The sequence below is a fragment of the Dryobates pubescens genome, chromosome 4 (assembly GCF_014839835.1).
Source record: "Dryobates pubescens isolate bDryPub1 chromosome 4, bDryPub1.pri, whole genome shotgun sequence".
NCBI classification, from domain to species: Eukaryota; Metazoa; Chordata; class Aves; order Piciformes; family Picidae; genus Dryobates; species Dryobates pubescens.
In genome coordinates, this window is record NC_071615.1 from 46,362,038 (window position 1) to 46,377,241 (window position 15,204).

Genomic DNA, 15,204 nt, shown 5'->3' on the forward strand with positions numbered 1-15,204 from the left:
GCAAGGAGGAAAAAACCATCTTAATTTGGCTGGCAATTATGTGTGGTGTAATATTTTATATATCTGTGTATGATTACAGGCACACAGGCAGTTTGAGCAAAACAGAGAATCAATAGCTAAACTTAATGGTACTACCAAGTCAAAGGGTAGCCACATATTGCAGCTACAGTATTGCTGGTGATGAAGGAAATGCCAGGCACAACAGTTTGTCTACACTGATTTTTCTTTCTTTCATGGTAAGACAAAAGAGAGTTAGTAACCTCTGATCTATGACTGTAGTCTTCTGCTCTGTCTACTCTCTACAGTCACAAAACCAAACCCATTTCTGGCAAGAAGACTGAGGTGAAAAGGTAGATAGGTACGTAAGCTTTTGATGAAGAGCTGCCTTGGGTTTCTTGTCTCGCCTTTTTTTGCCAGCTAATATCTATGAAGGGGAAGATACCTGAAGGGGGCCTACAGGAAGGATGGAGAGAGACTGCTTAGAAGGGCCTGCGGTGACAGGACAAGGGGCAATGGCTTCAAACTAGAGAAGCCCAGATATAGACTGGATATCACAAACAAGTTCTTCACTATGAGGGTTGTGGAACACTGGAACAGGTTGCCCAAGGTGGTGGTTGAGGCCCCTTCCCTGGAGATATTCAGGGTAGGACTCAATAAAGCCCTGGGCAACCTGATCTAGTTGGGGATGTCCCTGCGGGGCGGTTGGACTGGCTGACCTTTGGAGGTCCCTTCTGGCCTGGACCATTCTATGATTCTAAGATGTCTACACTTTGAATCCCCCCCTTCAGAGGCTGCGGTAGGGAAGATGAAAATAAAGACATTATCATTGAGGATGCAGCAATTTCTGATGTAATTTTATCCAAGAAATGATTCCAAAGAAAGAATGAAGGAATGCACATCCATAACTTCTACTTCAGTCCACTGTTAAATTATTTTTTGTTTTAAAGGTCGATTTTGAATACTATCGAAGTAAAACATCATGCTTGCCTTGGTTGTGCAGCTTCACTGGCATGTGAAAAAGCTTGGTGGTCACAATGCAGGATAAATACAATGGGAGCTAAAAGTTCATGCATACCCTAAACACAAAAAGAAGCAAAAGTATAGTAAGACTTTTTTTTCCCCAGTCATATAATAGCTCCTAATGCAGAGCATCAAGCACCCAGCAATATTAAGTGCAGACTGACTAAAAGCAGGAACATTTACATTCTTAACAGAATGGTCTAATAATCAATGGCATTTATCTTAAATTGTGATTAAATCCAAGTGTTTATTCTTTCATAACACACGGAAGCAAGTCATTCTCCGTCTTTCTAACACAACAGACAACAAATTGGCAATGGTAGTCAACCCTGCACCTGGCAGCTTACTCCAAGATCTATGTTCATAAATATGGATTTTATTCATGATTATGACAATCACCATACAAAAGAACTGCAATAGGGACAAATGGCAAAACTTAAAAATACTTTTATTTTGGTATTTCAAAGTATTCCCAAACCAGCCCAGCAGTAGCCCTTAGAGGAGACAAGGGCAGCTCTTTGGGAAACCTGAAAATGAAACATGCATGTTCCAAGTGGACAGGAGAAATAAAGTGGTGGGTGGGTGGTTGTTTCATGTATTTTTTTTTTAATCATTATGTCAATACTAAAAATAAACTCATTATAGCACAATGCATAGGAGACCTGCTGCTGTTCCATTACAACCTACTACTTGTATGAGCAATATTAAGGTACTGGAAAATATAGAAACAGAAAAATTGGTGGACAGTTGAGGACTACGAGGAGAGGCTGAGGGAGCTGGGATTGTTCAGACTGGAGAAGAGGAGGCTCAGGGGAGGCCCTATTCAGGTAGTCTACAACTACCTGAAGGGAGGCTGTAGCCAGGAGGAGGTTGGTCTCTTCTCCCAGGCAACCAGCACCAGAACAAGAGGACACAGTCTCAAACTGTGCCAGGGGAAGTTTAGGCTCAAAGTGAAGAGAAAGTTCTTCACAGAAGGAGTTGTTAGCCATTGGAATGGGCTGCCCAGGGAGGTGATGGAGTCACCATCCCTGGAGGTGTTCAAAAGGGGATTGGACATGGCACTTGGTGCCATGGTTTAGTAGTCATGATGTCTTGGGTGACAGGTTGGACTTGATGATCTTTGAGGTCTTTTCCATCCTTACTGATTCTATGATTCCATGACATGAGCCAGCTTTGGAAGAATGGCTGAGCTACCCAGGTGAGCCATTGGTGCTTTTACCTGGAGCTCACCAGGAACACAAGAGTCTTAATTTGCATTGATTCACCTGGGCTTGTCAATTTGTTATCAGGAGCAATAGCAACTGCTTCAGGAAACAAGCAATCCAGTTGGCAAGCAGCAACACACTGGCAGGTAAACTACAGGCTGCATAATGAAACCTTGTCTTCAGCAGATAATCAGTCCCTTCCCATCAGGAAAAATGAGGATTGGGGGTATCACAGCTGAGGAAGTTGGTTATGTCAGGGTAGCTGGGCTCCCAGTGACAAACTAGGGTGGCAGGCAGGAACTATGCAAGCTGAAGGCTGGGGTGGAAGTCAGTCATACAAAACAGGCAGGAAGAGACTTTTGGGGATGGAAAGGATGTGGGAAGAAGGGTTGAGACCTGTTTGGCTGCCACTGGTCACAGTGATCTCTCCAAGGGGAGGGAACTTGGAATGCAGCCACTTGATTTCAGAAGCTGATGTCAATTTCCCCATCAAAACAATATGGGTTAGATTACACCTAATCGACACCTTTCGATTTTTGAAAGTCTTATGGTCACACCAAGAGGGAAAGGAATAGGAGAAAAAGGGAGACAGACATGATTAGACAATAAGTAGGAAAAATGTGTAAATAAACTGTAGATAACCTGGCTTGTACTTTCATACATACTCACAGCCCCCAGTTAATTAACAGCTCCACGTCTAATCTTTTATTCGGCCTGATATGCTAACATGAAATAAGAGAAATGGAAATGCCAGAACTTGACTAATAAAACTACCACCTAAGCTGTAAACATATAAGCTGAAGAAAAAGAAAAGAGGACATAAAATAAGAATTAGTTATAAAAGATAAAAGCACATCATACATTCTCCCAACATAATATCAACTTTATAATAAAAGTAGAATCATAATGTGGCTGCCCACATACAACAAAAACAAAACAAACAGATGATGAAATACCAGGATTTCAAAAAGGTACCTCTGATCTTTCAGTTACAAGCATACTTCAAATGTTTAGAGATTTTTAGCTTGGCAAGAAAAGCCACCAGTGTAATATGCATACACATATTTTTTCAATGCTGCAGTTTACTGAAACTCTTTAGCGTTAATAAATAAGTTGACAGAACTCAGATAATTTTGTGACACTTCCCAGCTACAACAAAATATTGATTTCATAATACAGTCTATAGTTCAGAAATAAACCCAGAAATACAGCATTTTTTACAATGAAAAATGAATCAATGCATTTCAAAATTGCACTGACTTATCTAAGGGCAACCCAACGATGAGTGAACAATAGTCAGCCTAGTGAATTAGCTTAATTGTCACTCTTTCTTTCCAGTGTCACTAGGACCAGGATTTTGGCATCAGTCTTACAGAAGAATGCTAAGGATAATTTTTACATATTCTTAAGTACAATATATTATTCTCTTTAGATTTGATATTTGCAGTTGGTATTTAAAAATTCAGTGATTCCAGTGAGGGTTCTGTCTTTAAAATCTGTAAGAACAGCCTCACAACATTCTACTCCATTTGACTAGGGACAAAATTATCTTTTTTTTCCCTCAAATGAAATGTTACTTCATGCTGGTCAACACCCCACAAACTCTACTACAAAGACAACTTTCATGCATATATGCATATTAAGCAAACATTACTGATTGCTTCTTTTAAGGCTCTGCGCTGATGCTACGGAGTAGTTTCAATAAAATGTAAAACTTCAGATACACTTTATTTACATTTATAAGCATGCAAATTTTCACAGAACTGTAACTTCTTCCAAATATTTTGAAAGAAAAACATCGAGTCATGAACAGATGCCAACAGACAGAAGTGTAACTTCTCATTTACTGGCCAAGTGTTACAGTTCTAATAGCAAATGCAGCACTTGTATGTGGTCATGCAAATGCAACAGAGGAGCCCTCAGAGAGAACAACAGGACCAGTGCTGTGATGGATACTGTACATGAAGACAAACTCCTTAACTTTGCCTTTCTTTTTTTTTTTCCCCCCAGGTGTCTCTGGAGAGAGCAGCTTGGAGGTTATCTGTTAAGAGTAACTAATGGTAACCTTCATTATTTTCAAGAAAATATGTTGGGTTTTGATGTAGTGGAAATTATTATGGGAAGTGGGGCTTGAGTCAATGGTAAAACCAGAATCAGTAAAAATAGTAGGACAAGAACACTGAATGCAACATAGGCATTTGGTAAAAGAGGGAAAACTCCTATCCTGGCACCACCACAAACTCTGTATTTCCTATTAGCTAATTCAGTGAAGGGTACATGGATGGACATGAAAGAAAAGTAATCTAAAAAGAGATGGGCACAGGGATAAACAATGTAGGATTGTTACCAGTAAGGTAACAGGAGCATTAATTTAAAACAAAGAAACAAACAAAGCTGTGCTTCAAAAATGAGGTTAAGAAAAGTGAAAAACTCCTAATACAAGTGTGGCATGTCCACTACAAGAGAGGAAAACCACAATCATTTGCTATTTTCTGGACTTGGTGCACCACCGCAAGACTTGGTTCATATACTGAACACACTTCAGAGAGATTAAATCAACAGTTTTTCATGATCCAGATTCCTTTAATTTTCTGCTCTTCACCTCTCCCCTCAGTCCTGTGGCAACCCTTCCTTGGAATTACTGCACTACTGATGCACACCACTCGAAAAGAGGTGAAGCTGTTTTCTTTGTCAACAGCCTGTAGGCTTGCAAAATTGAACCTGTTCTTTTATCTGCCTATGTTCATTTAGCCCACCAAGCAGTCTTTATTAAAGCTGAGACATCAGGCAGTCAAAGTTCATTAATACCATTTATATAATCTCTGCAGTTTCAATTAACTCAGCAAGACATTCTACTACATGATAACAGTCTCATTAATTCAATAAAATCCCATAACTATTAACAATATGGTCTATGTTAAACGGGGTGTCACCTAGTAGAAAATAATAGCTTTAACAGCTTGTGATGAAACTCAGGGCTTTCTTTTTTAAAAAAATAATTGATCTGGCTAAATATTCCATCTTTATGTAGAAAGGTATTACCTCTTGGTAAGGAATCCTGATGATTTTAAATGTGAGCAGAGGGTAATTAAGACCTTTAAAGTCGTATCAAAGAGTAAAATAATACTTCTTGTTCAATAAAAGACAGACCAAATTAGCTGGACTGTGCTCTTCCATTTTCCTGTCATCAGTACTCTGGCCTCTATTCACTAGAAAGGGGAGGCTGAATACTGCTGAAGTGTTTTCATTATCACTTCCCTTCAAAATATAGCTCACAAAAGCCTTTTCTTCTTGTTCTTATGCGAGAATATTCCTTGCTCGCTATCTGTCAAACGTGAGAAATAACCAGATGATAGAGATTTCATATTTCATACTTCATTGAGAATAACTGCTCTTTCAACTCATATATGTTGGCTTTTTTCTTGAGCTGCCACGATTTTCTTGGCTAGAGGACAGGGTAGTCACACACTCCTAACCCTAACCCTAACCCTAACCCTAACCCTAACCCTAACCCTAACCCTAACCCTGAAAGCACGTGGTGTCTTATGAAATCTTCATGTTTACCCAATCTCTGTATTTCTGTCATGAGAAATTTTCTGTGTGCCTACAGTTAGTACAGTTTATCTTTTTTTCCATGCACACAAAGCATCCCTCAGTTCCTCGGTCTCTGCTCACCCTACAGGTACTAGCATACCCTTATTTCAATACTCTGCATATTGCTCTTGCTGTATTGATTTAGTATCGAGCTTACAGTCACTTCAAAAGCTTCAGAACAAATGTTAGATTAATTTAGCCTGCATCTCATATGGATACATAGTTAGTGCAGCCTTAAAGTTTTCCTTTACCATTTTATCAAAAATTGTTTGAGCAGGCTCTCCTAGAGGGTAGCACCATAAAAGTGGCACTTGTAGCACCCTTACCCTTCAGTTGAAAGGCATTTGCCAGCTGTATTGTATTTGGATGCTACAGGGTTAGAAAAAGGAGCTATTTGCTAACATACCATGTAACTTTAGCACTTTGGAGAAGAAATTAAAATACTGAAAATGGTAACTTTGCCTGAATTTCAGGAGTTGTTATTTCTGGGTTCAGTATAGTTTTTAATCCTGCTGTGTACTATTCTCTCTTTGGCGAAACACAGAAAACTTTTCTTTTTCTTTCTTAACCAAGACTGAAGTTAAAGATGTTTAGTAAGAGATTTGAGGTTATACAACTTCAGCAACTTTAAGGAAAACAATCTGAGGTACTGTCTTATGAGGAAAAAGCATAATCAATGAGCTTACTCTTCTTACAATCCACCTGATGAGCACCTATTTGATTACTTTAGCATCATGATACAACTTTGGATACAACATAACTGCGTTACTGTCAAACTGCATAGAAAATGTTGAGTCAATGAATGCCACCTGTACAGCATTTTCATTACCTGTTTATAAAGCAACTGCTCATTTTCCCTGGCGTAGCAGAACAGGACATCTGTAAGAATTTTCCTCACATTCTCTTGCTGGAAATACTGCATTTCAGGAAAGCTGAAAATGAAGACATGCAGTGAATGTAAACAACACAGCACACACAAAATCTCAGTTACTGTCTCTTCTAGAAACACTTTTAGGCAAGACAGCACCTCCCTTGCTTGTTTTCTGACAGCTCTGTGAATTGTGGGTGCTGCTAATGTAAGAACACTTCGAAAGACTTGTTTTATTTGTTTTGTAACTAGAATTGAGAATCATGTTCTCTAATATATGTCAGTCAGCTACATAGATACAATGGTATCATCAGTTGTATATAGAATAGAATAGAATGGAATGGAATGGAATGGAATGGAATGGAATGGAATGGAATGGAATAGAATTAACCAGGTTGGAATAGACCTTCTAATTCCTTTTTGCATGATGAAAACTAGAGACCTCCAGGAACGAGATGCAGTGGCAGATCAGTTTAATTGGCAACTTCCTATACACAGCCAATACACTGAAAATTAATGACTTGGGAGAATCTAATCCAAATAAAATGATGTACCATATGAGTATGTTCCCAACTGCCTAATGGATCAAGTTCCTTTCCTCCTCCATGTCCCAAAACCACGCTGAATTGAAGCAGAATGAAAGGAGACAGAACAAGAGGCATTGACTGGAGCAAAGACTTACCCTCTCCCTCTGGCACACAGACTTACTATCAAATCTAGCAGTTCAGAAGGCTGTTCTGGTCCCAGGTGGCACAGTGTCCTAATAATAACTTTACCACCAGACTGTGCTCCACCAATTGTCAGTCGTTCAATGAATCTAAAACTTGCTAGGAACACTTTGAAAAGGAGTGTGATCAAAAACACCAAGCAGACACTTGATGTCTCAAAAAAGTTGGTTAATACTAAATCTGTTGTAAGCAGTTATCTACTGATTAATTTGATTCAAGTACTGGAAAGATTGAAGATCAAATCTCCATAGGTAAAAACCATACTTAATATGACACGTTCCCATTGTTCAAATCTGTGCTAGGTTGTAGCTGTAGCTGAATCATCTGCCCTGCAGTTTCACAAATGGGGCTTAGTCCTGTTCTTAATTTTGCCCAAGACAGAAGTTGGCCAAAGGAAGAGGATAAGAGCTACAATATATTAAGGAAGTTGGCAAAATTTCCATTTTTAAACTGGAATAAAATAAATAAGAGTATATCAGAAGAAGCACATACACAAAGGTTCAGTATTCCATTACCATTACCATTTTAATGGCAAAATTATTATAATACCTTGTGACTGACATAAAAATCAGTATCCCATGCTCCAATATATCTCATGATGCAACATAATTAGGCATTTCACTGTCTTTTATGGCTATCTCAAATAAACTTTACAGGGCGCTTTGAAATCCTTGAATGAAGGACCCGAGTTAAGAGTCAAGGCAGAGAAGACACCGTGGCCTGAATGCAGCAATTGCAGAAGTCCTGAGAAAGGCATTGGGATGAGGGCTGTAACATTTTCCTGGCACTTGGTGGGGGTATTGGTAGACTCAACATTTGGAAACTTGTATGCACTTGTACTAATCATATTACTGTAAAGGAAGGACACAGCTGAGCCCAAAAGTGCTGCATTACAGCAGATGGCAATCACATAATTTAGAGGTTTGAGGAGATTATTTCTGAAGGACTGTTATTCAGGCCTGCCCTATCAAGTTTAGGAGGAGAAGACTAACAAAGAAAACTCAAAAATACACAGAGGTATCTGTGAGGATCTAGTAATACCAGAGATTGTGACAGAAAGGATAATAACCAACTCAGAAATAAGCTGGGTGAAGTATTAATTATAGTAAATGTAAATACAAGAGATCATGAGGGAACTATCAGTTCAGGATGGATTTTTATGAGGAGTGTAATTTTATGATTAAAGCACTGTTTTATAAATACAGTACCCTCAAATCAGGCAAGGTAAGAATACTTCTCATGAACACTAAGAATATTACAGTTAATTACATTTCTGAGGAAGACTGCATAAGGGCATGGGAATTTTCTACACTGTTTCACCACAACTGACAGTTAAACAATGGCACATTCAATCCTCTGCTTTCTGAAAGTCAAAACAAGTGTGAGTTAGTTATCATCTTTTGAAACACTCCTCTAACCCATTTAGGGGCCCCTGCTCCAGACTTCAACACAGAAGATGCTCAAGCTGGCAATCAAGTAAAAGGATGCACCAATACTTTATGACTCAAACCTGGTGGCAGAAAGAAAAGAGCCTCTTAACCACAGCCACGGAGTGACCATGTTTTCCTTCATGAGCAGATTCCATCCCCTGCCATTCCTCAGCCCTGTAATTCAGCTAGGATGGCTAAAGTTACTAAACCAGAAAAAATGGAGCTTGCTCTTGCAGCCACAAAGGTTTGTAAAGAATAATAATAACAACTGTCTTCTCACTTTGCTCCTTTTTCCTCTTGAAAAGGAATAAACTGGTATATAAAGGTAGCTCTTCCTTCCAGCAGTCCCTCCTCTTAGACAGAAACTAGGTTTTGTCTCCTGTGTTCATACTCATTGGATTGCTATTTATTCCCACCTCTTCCATTTGCTTAGGAAGGATGTAGGTGCCTAATTGCTTCTCCACTACATTCTTTATGGGTGGGCTGCTTGTCGTTGTTGCTGTTGTTGTTATTTGGATATGGAGAGTTGGAAACAGCAGCACCTATCACTACTCATCTTCACAGAGTTTCCATTGCCCTAAACGGTGATTGTTACTCCTAAAGCAGAAACTAGGCAGAACAGTACAAAAAATTAATACTACAAATGAAAAGAAATCCACTTGATTAGTCCACTGGAAATGCTCTCTAAGCATTTTGTTTTCTTGAAACACTGGAGAGAGACAGAAGGCAATCAAATCTTGCCATCGACAATCCTAGATGTACCAGGTGATGCCAGCAAGTAGAGTGGCATTTTGCTATGGCTGATAGCTAAAACCTCTTGCATCTGCCACTCTGCTGGTTTCTATCTCTGTAGAATATATATTTTTTAATTCTTCTTTATTACTTACTTTTTTAATCATCACAAAATAAATTACCATTGTTCCTTGGTACATCTTTTGAATGACAGTAATTAGTCCTTGCAGTCTTAAGTCTGATATGAATTATTATAGTGCTAGTTCCTACACATCTTCCTTTCTGAGCAGAATGCAGTCATGACTTGGTTGGTACTGCTATCTACCTTTAAACTGAGGCTTTTACTTGCAGTATAGTAAAGCATATAAAGTAAAGTATGTAAAGTAACTTCCTTCCCACTTGTGACAGAAAGAGATGGTGTTTGGTTCCAGCTCAAAACTACATGTTTCTACACATCTGAAGGAAAACCAATTCTGCATCTCTCAACTACCTTAAGCCAGGTGATTAATTAGAAATGTTGATCATGAGTTAGGCCTAACTTAACAAAATTCTTCCCTACTTCCTTTGTAAACAGACAAAAAAATTATATTTAGATATTATGGCTTGGATTACTCTCACATGGCTTTAGGTAACTACAGTTTAGGTAGGCACAGGTGAGATAGAAGCTTTTTATAATTACTGAAGAAAAATATATTTCTCTACAGCATGATTCATCATATCTATAATAGACATTTACTTCAGGAAGAGATGATTTGTGTTCCTTGAATTCTTCAGGTACATGGACCTAAATGATGAGTAGCCCAATTATGAGCATCTGTGTTCTACAAATCTAATTATTAGGTGAGACAAGGATTCACAATATGCTATGAACACACACACACACACACACACACGGATTTTAACACAGTTGCCTTTGGGTAACAGAATTCTGATATTTAGTGCAATTTAAACCAATTCCACTTTCAAAACCAGATTTCCACCCACCTTCCCTGTGTATTATTACTATACTTCAGAGAATTCTAATAAAAACATTGCAATTTTTTTACTGCTTGGATAGATGGGACTCTGGTATGCTACTCTGTATGCTGTTAGCATCACTCTACAGCATCAATAACTTGATGCTGTTAGATGACGGAGTAGTGAACTTGATGACAAAGAGGATAAAAATATTTGTTAAATAAGAAAACAGAAGCTAGAAGCTAATGATTATGGTAACTGAACTCTATTATTTCACAAAAAGCATTGCAAATTCATGACAATTTTTAAAATTCTAATTCTAGGGGCTTCTTTAAAGAATGGAAATAAAAAGGACAACATTAAAGTGAAGGTACTCAAATTACAATGCCAGGGAACATAGAACTTTCTGCTTCTTACACTAACGATAGTGTACAGACAGATACATATGTACACACAAAACACACATTATGTTTTATGATTAGGCAGACAACAAGAGTATAGATAAATGCATGGAGCTCATAAAAAAATAATCAGGACACTCTGATACATTTTGCTCCTTCATGGTTTGGTTTATTCTTATATTGACAATGGATGCTGCCATTTTCTTCACGAAGGTCTCTTCCATAAGTGGAAATTTCTTTAGTTGTTATTAATGATATTAGTGAATATTACTCAATCTGCCATTTGCTGGACTGAGAGCCTGGACTTTGTGTATATACAAACATATTTCAGTTAAGAGTCTGACATCCTACATAACCTTCATTCAACTTTTCATTCTCCAATTATAGTTTAGATAACGTATATATATATTTTAATCTTAGAACATCCTGAACTGCTTCCTTTAACAAACAAAAAATACCATCTGTTGTGAGAATGCATCTGAAAGAATACTCAGATTTTAATTATACATCTGATGGCAAAATGCATTCAAGAATGGGTCTGGGGATGGACATATAAAATATTCTCGAACCAGACAGCAATGAGTTCTTCTGCATGACTTTGTTTCTGTAAATGAAAACGTGTGAGCTCGAGATTTGTCAAATGGATGACTACCCTCAATATATTTTTTTAAGTTAAAAGAAAAAAAAGTATTTGCTCTACAGTCAAATTTCACATGGTAGCAAACTGGTGACTGAATTCAATTTCACATTCCTTTCTGAAAAGAAGTATTTTCAGGAACTCAAACAAGTTCCTAAACAGGAACAGCCTGAGGGCCAAGAAGATCAAAACATAATCACGGTAATATTAGGACAAATTTGAAAGGGCCTATGTGAGAAAGAATACCAGAGAAGTGATAAATAAAAATATAAATGCTTAATGCCTTTTGATGAGTGACATTTCCCTTACTAATTAAAAGCTACTTTATAAATTATTGATTGAATAGGTGTTGAGAATTAAAGCAAGTCAACTGTTGTCTCTTTTTTTTTACGGTTGTAATGTAGTCAGTGCAGTTAAAAAACCTTTTGTTTCTCTTGCCTTCTCTTTGTTTCATGCAGAAAACCCTACTTGAAATTTCACATAGTAATACATTTCCTAATAGCTTAATTTAGATGAGCTTTCCTTCAGTGGTACCAGGAAATCTCCAGGGTTTAATGTTTAACTTGGGTTTCCCATTTTTTCACTCCAAGAAAGCTGTATTTTCATACATTTAAAGTATGTTTCCCCACAGTCATTTTCAACAATCCTGACATTTACCCTAACTGAAGTTAAGAAGGCACAAGATAATGTACACCACATAAAAACACAGAATCTAAATTTATATATAGGAATTTCTCTTCAGATCTACATACGTTCTTGTCACATCTTGCTCAATCATTGCTCGAAGCTCTTTATCCTGGAAAAATTTATTCCAGAGACTCTGAAATAAGGAAAAATATTAGTATGACACAGAGGCTTCTACTAATGCTTAAGGGTTATATATTACATCAGCAAAGTACTGCACAAATATTAACTAATTAATCCTCAGCCTTTCTGCTAGGCAGCTATATAGCTATGTTTTATGGGTGAAAAAGAATGTTGGTGACCAGTCAAACCTATCTGAGAAAGTCAGTTTAGATCAGAGATGAAAACATTCAAGTTTCTGCATCCTTGTGGCTTCTGGATCCAAATGGCTTTCTCAATTTGTTCACTGGATGGCTGCAGATCTGTGTGTTAGTTCTAAAGAGCCTGTGAAGGCTATTTAGAAAAGCAGAGAAAATTCGAACTCGCCAGAACCAGCAGCTCAACTAAAACAATCCAGTAGTTCACTCACAGAAAAATGCCTGTATCACTTACTGTATGACGCTGCTTTTGGGAATGTGTGGACACTAACTGGAAGCTGCTTTAATTTCCATACTAAAAAAATTGTTGGGAAGTAAGTTAATTTTTCTTAATGGAGGCAAAACTGAATCAGGAACATATAATGATCAAATGCCTATAATAAAAATGACATCATTCTAATGCTACATATATACAATGCAGAGCAAGCCTGGCCATTCTGAAAAAGTTCTGCTAGGGGAAACGAGGGATTTTAAAGCTCACTGTCAATATTTAAAGATTAAAAAAAAAAAAAAAAGGAAAAAGAAAAGGAAAATATTTTCAAGTAGGTTTATTTTCTTCTGTATTGGTGCTTATGAACATTTCTATTCTTCTTCTTTGGTTTCCCATACCTAGTTCAGCAATATTTTGCAAAAGCTAATCTGTTGTTGTTTGTACACTCCAGGAAAAAGGTATTGTAAAGCCTATTCTTCAGTGTAAAGGGATGGTAGCTCGGCCATATTGATCACAAAATAGAAGGAATAAAATCTATAGCAGTCTTTTCATGCAGATTAGTTTTCAGATAGCAGCAACACCAGTGAACAAAATACCATACAAAGAGTGGCTACAATAGTTTCAGAATTTCTTGCCCTCCTGTAAACAGTTTACTGCCACAGCGGCTTGTGCTCCAGAGAACGAAAAGAGAAAGCAAATAATGTTATCTAGCAAATAAAGGTAAAACTAAAAAAAGCAAACCCAAATTGTTAATTAGCTTCTATATTTGTGTTATTATGAAATGTCTATATATGTGTTATTATGTATGTCTATATATGTGTTACCGTGAAAAAAACTCCAGGCTTTAAAAGTACTTACATCCTTGACAATGTCATGCCTAAAACTAGCATCTTTCTAACTCACAGCTATTTCCATGGAGCCAAAAGACATTTTGGAACTCCCCTGCCCCTGCTCCCACCCTGGCCCATCAGAGGAAAGGATGCAGGAAACACAATCTGCATTGTGGAAGCAGAATCCATGACACTGAAAGGGTAAAACAGTGCTCAACAGGCTCAAGGGCACTTCACTCTTCATTCCTGTGCCTGATTTGGCCTGTGGCTTTATGAATTCATCTCCTGCCACATTGCCTGACATGTTGACCTTTGTCTTCTATCTCCAAAAGACATCATAAGCAGAAAGAAGGATGTGTCTCTGTACAAAACACAAACTATAGCAGAAATGACAAAACACATATGACAAAACTTTCTGTCCATCTGGGTGTAAGAATTGCTTGATGGCATTTAGTCCTACTGGCTGCAGAGCCATCACTGTGCCTGTCACTATTTCCATGTTTCAACAAGCAGATCATGATTAGAGGACAGTCTCAAGCTGCACCAGGGGAAGTTTAGGCTGGAGGTGAGGAGAAAGTTCTTCACAGAGGGAGTTGTTAGCCGTTGGAATGTGCTGCCCAGGGAGGTGATGGAGTCACCATCCCTGGAGGTGTTCAAGAGGGGATTGGATGTGGCACTTGGTGCCATGGTTTATTCATGAGGTCTGTGGTGACAGGTTGGACTTGATGATTTTTAAGGTCTCTTCCAACCTTGGTGATTCTGTGATTCTATGATCTCTCTCTCATTCTACATTAAACATGATGCAGAGGACCACACTAAACTAAATCTGGGCCACCATCCGTGAACAAAGTAGGAGTGCAAGTAGTCCCACCTATCTTTGACTTTCTAGGTTCAAATCTCTTACGAGAAGCCAGAGAAAATATTTTCATGGTACGAAGCCATTTAAAAATTTTGATAAAAAAGACTTTTCAAAAATGGTAACATAATTCACACACAAGGCTTAAAGATATGTGCCATAAAATACTTCAGAGCTTTTCAGATATAACAAAACACAGTAGAAAAACAGTGTTAACAAAAAAGATAAAGTTGCCTAAAATGAAGCTCTCAAATCTGCACATAAGCTCTCCTCCAAGTGACATGACTTTGAAAATACCAAGCTACTAGGAAGTCCTATTAATTTCAATTGATGACAGTCAGGACAAATACTTTTACCATATTTTCAGTATTCATTTAAAATCTGGATCTCTCCAGGGAGACCTAATAGCAGCCTTCCAGTACTTGCGGGGGGGGCCTACAGAAAGGATGGAGAGAGACTGTTTACAAAGGCCTGCAGTGACAGGACAAGGGGCAATAGCTTCAAACTAGAGAAGGGCAGATTTAGATTGGATGTTACAAACAAGTTCTTGACTCTGAGGGTGGTGGAACACTGGAAGAGGTTGCCCAGGGAGGTGGTTGAGGCTCCTTCCCTGGAGATATTCAAGGTGAGGCTGGACGAGGCCCTGGGCAGCCTGATCTAGTTAGGGATGTCCCTGCTGACTGCAGGGAGGTTGGACTGGATGACCTTTGGAGGTCCCTTATGGCATGGACTAT

General features: G+C 38.2%; 1 protein-coding gene across 1 annotated transcript in view; it reads right to left on the bottom strand.

The window, feature by feature from the left end:
* TBC1D5 (TBC1 domain family member 5) overlaps positions 1–15,204 on the bottom strand; it is a 329,215-nt gene that overhangs the window by 133,371 nt on the left and 180,640 nt on the right. The window contains exons 9-11 of the mRNA XM_054161226.1: positions 12,325–12,392; positions 6,649–6,751; positions 988–1,076 (exon numbers count right to left, since the gene is read on the bottom strand). Coding sequence (XP_054017201.1) covers positions 988–1,076; positions 6,649–6,751; positions 12,325–12,392 — 260 coding nt within the window. The remainder of the gene's footprint in view (positions 1–987; positions 1,077–6,648; positions 6,752–12,324; positions 12,393–15,204) is intronic.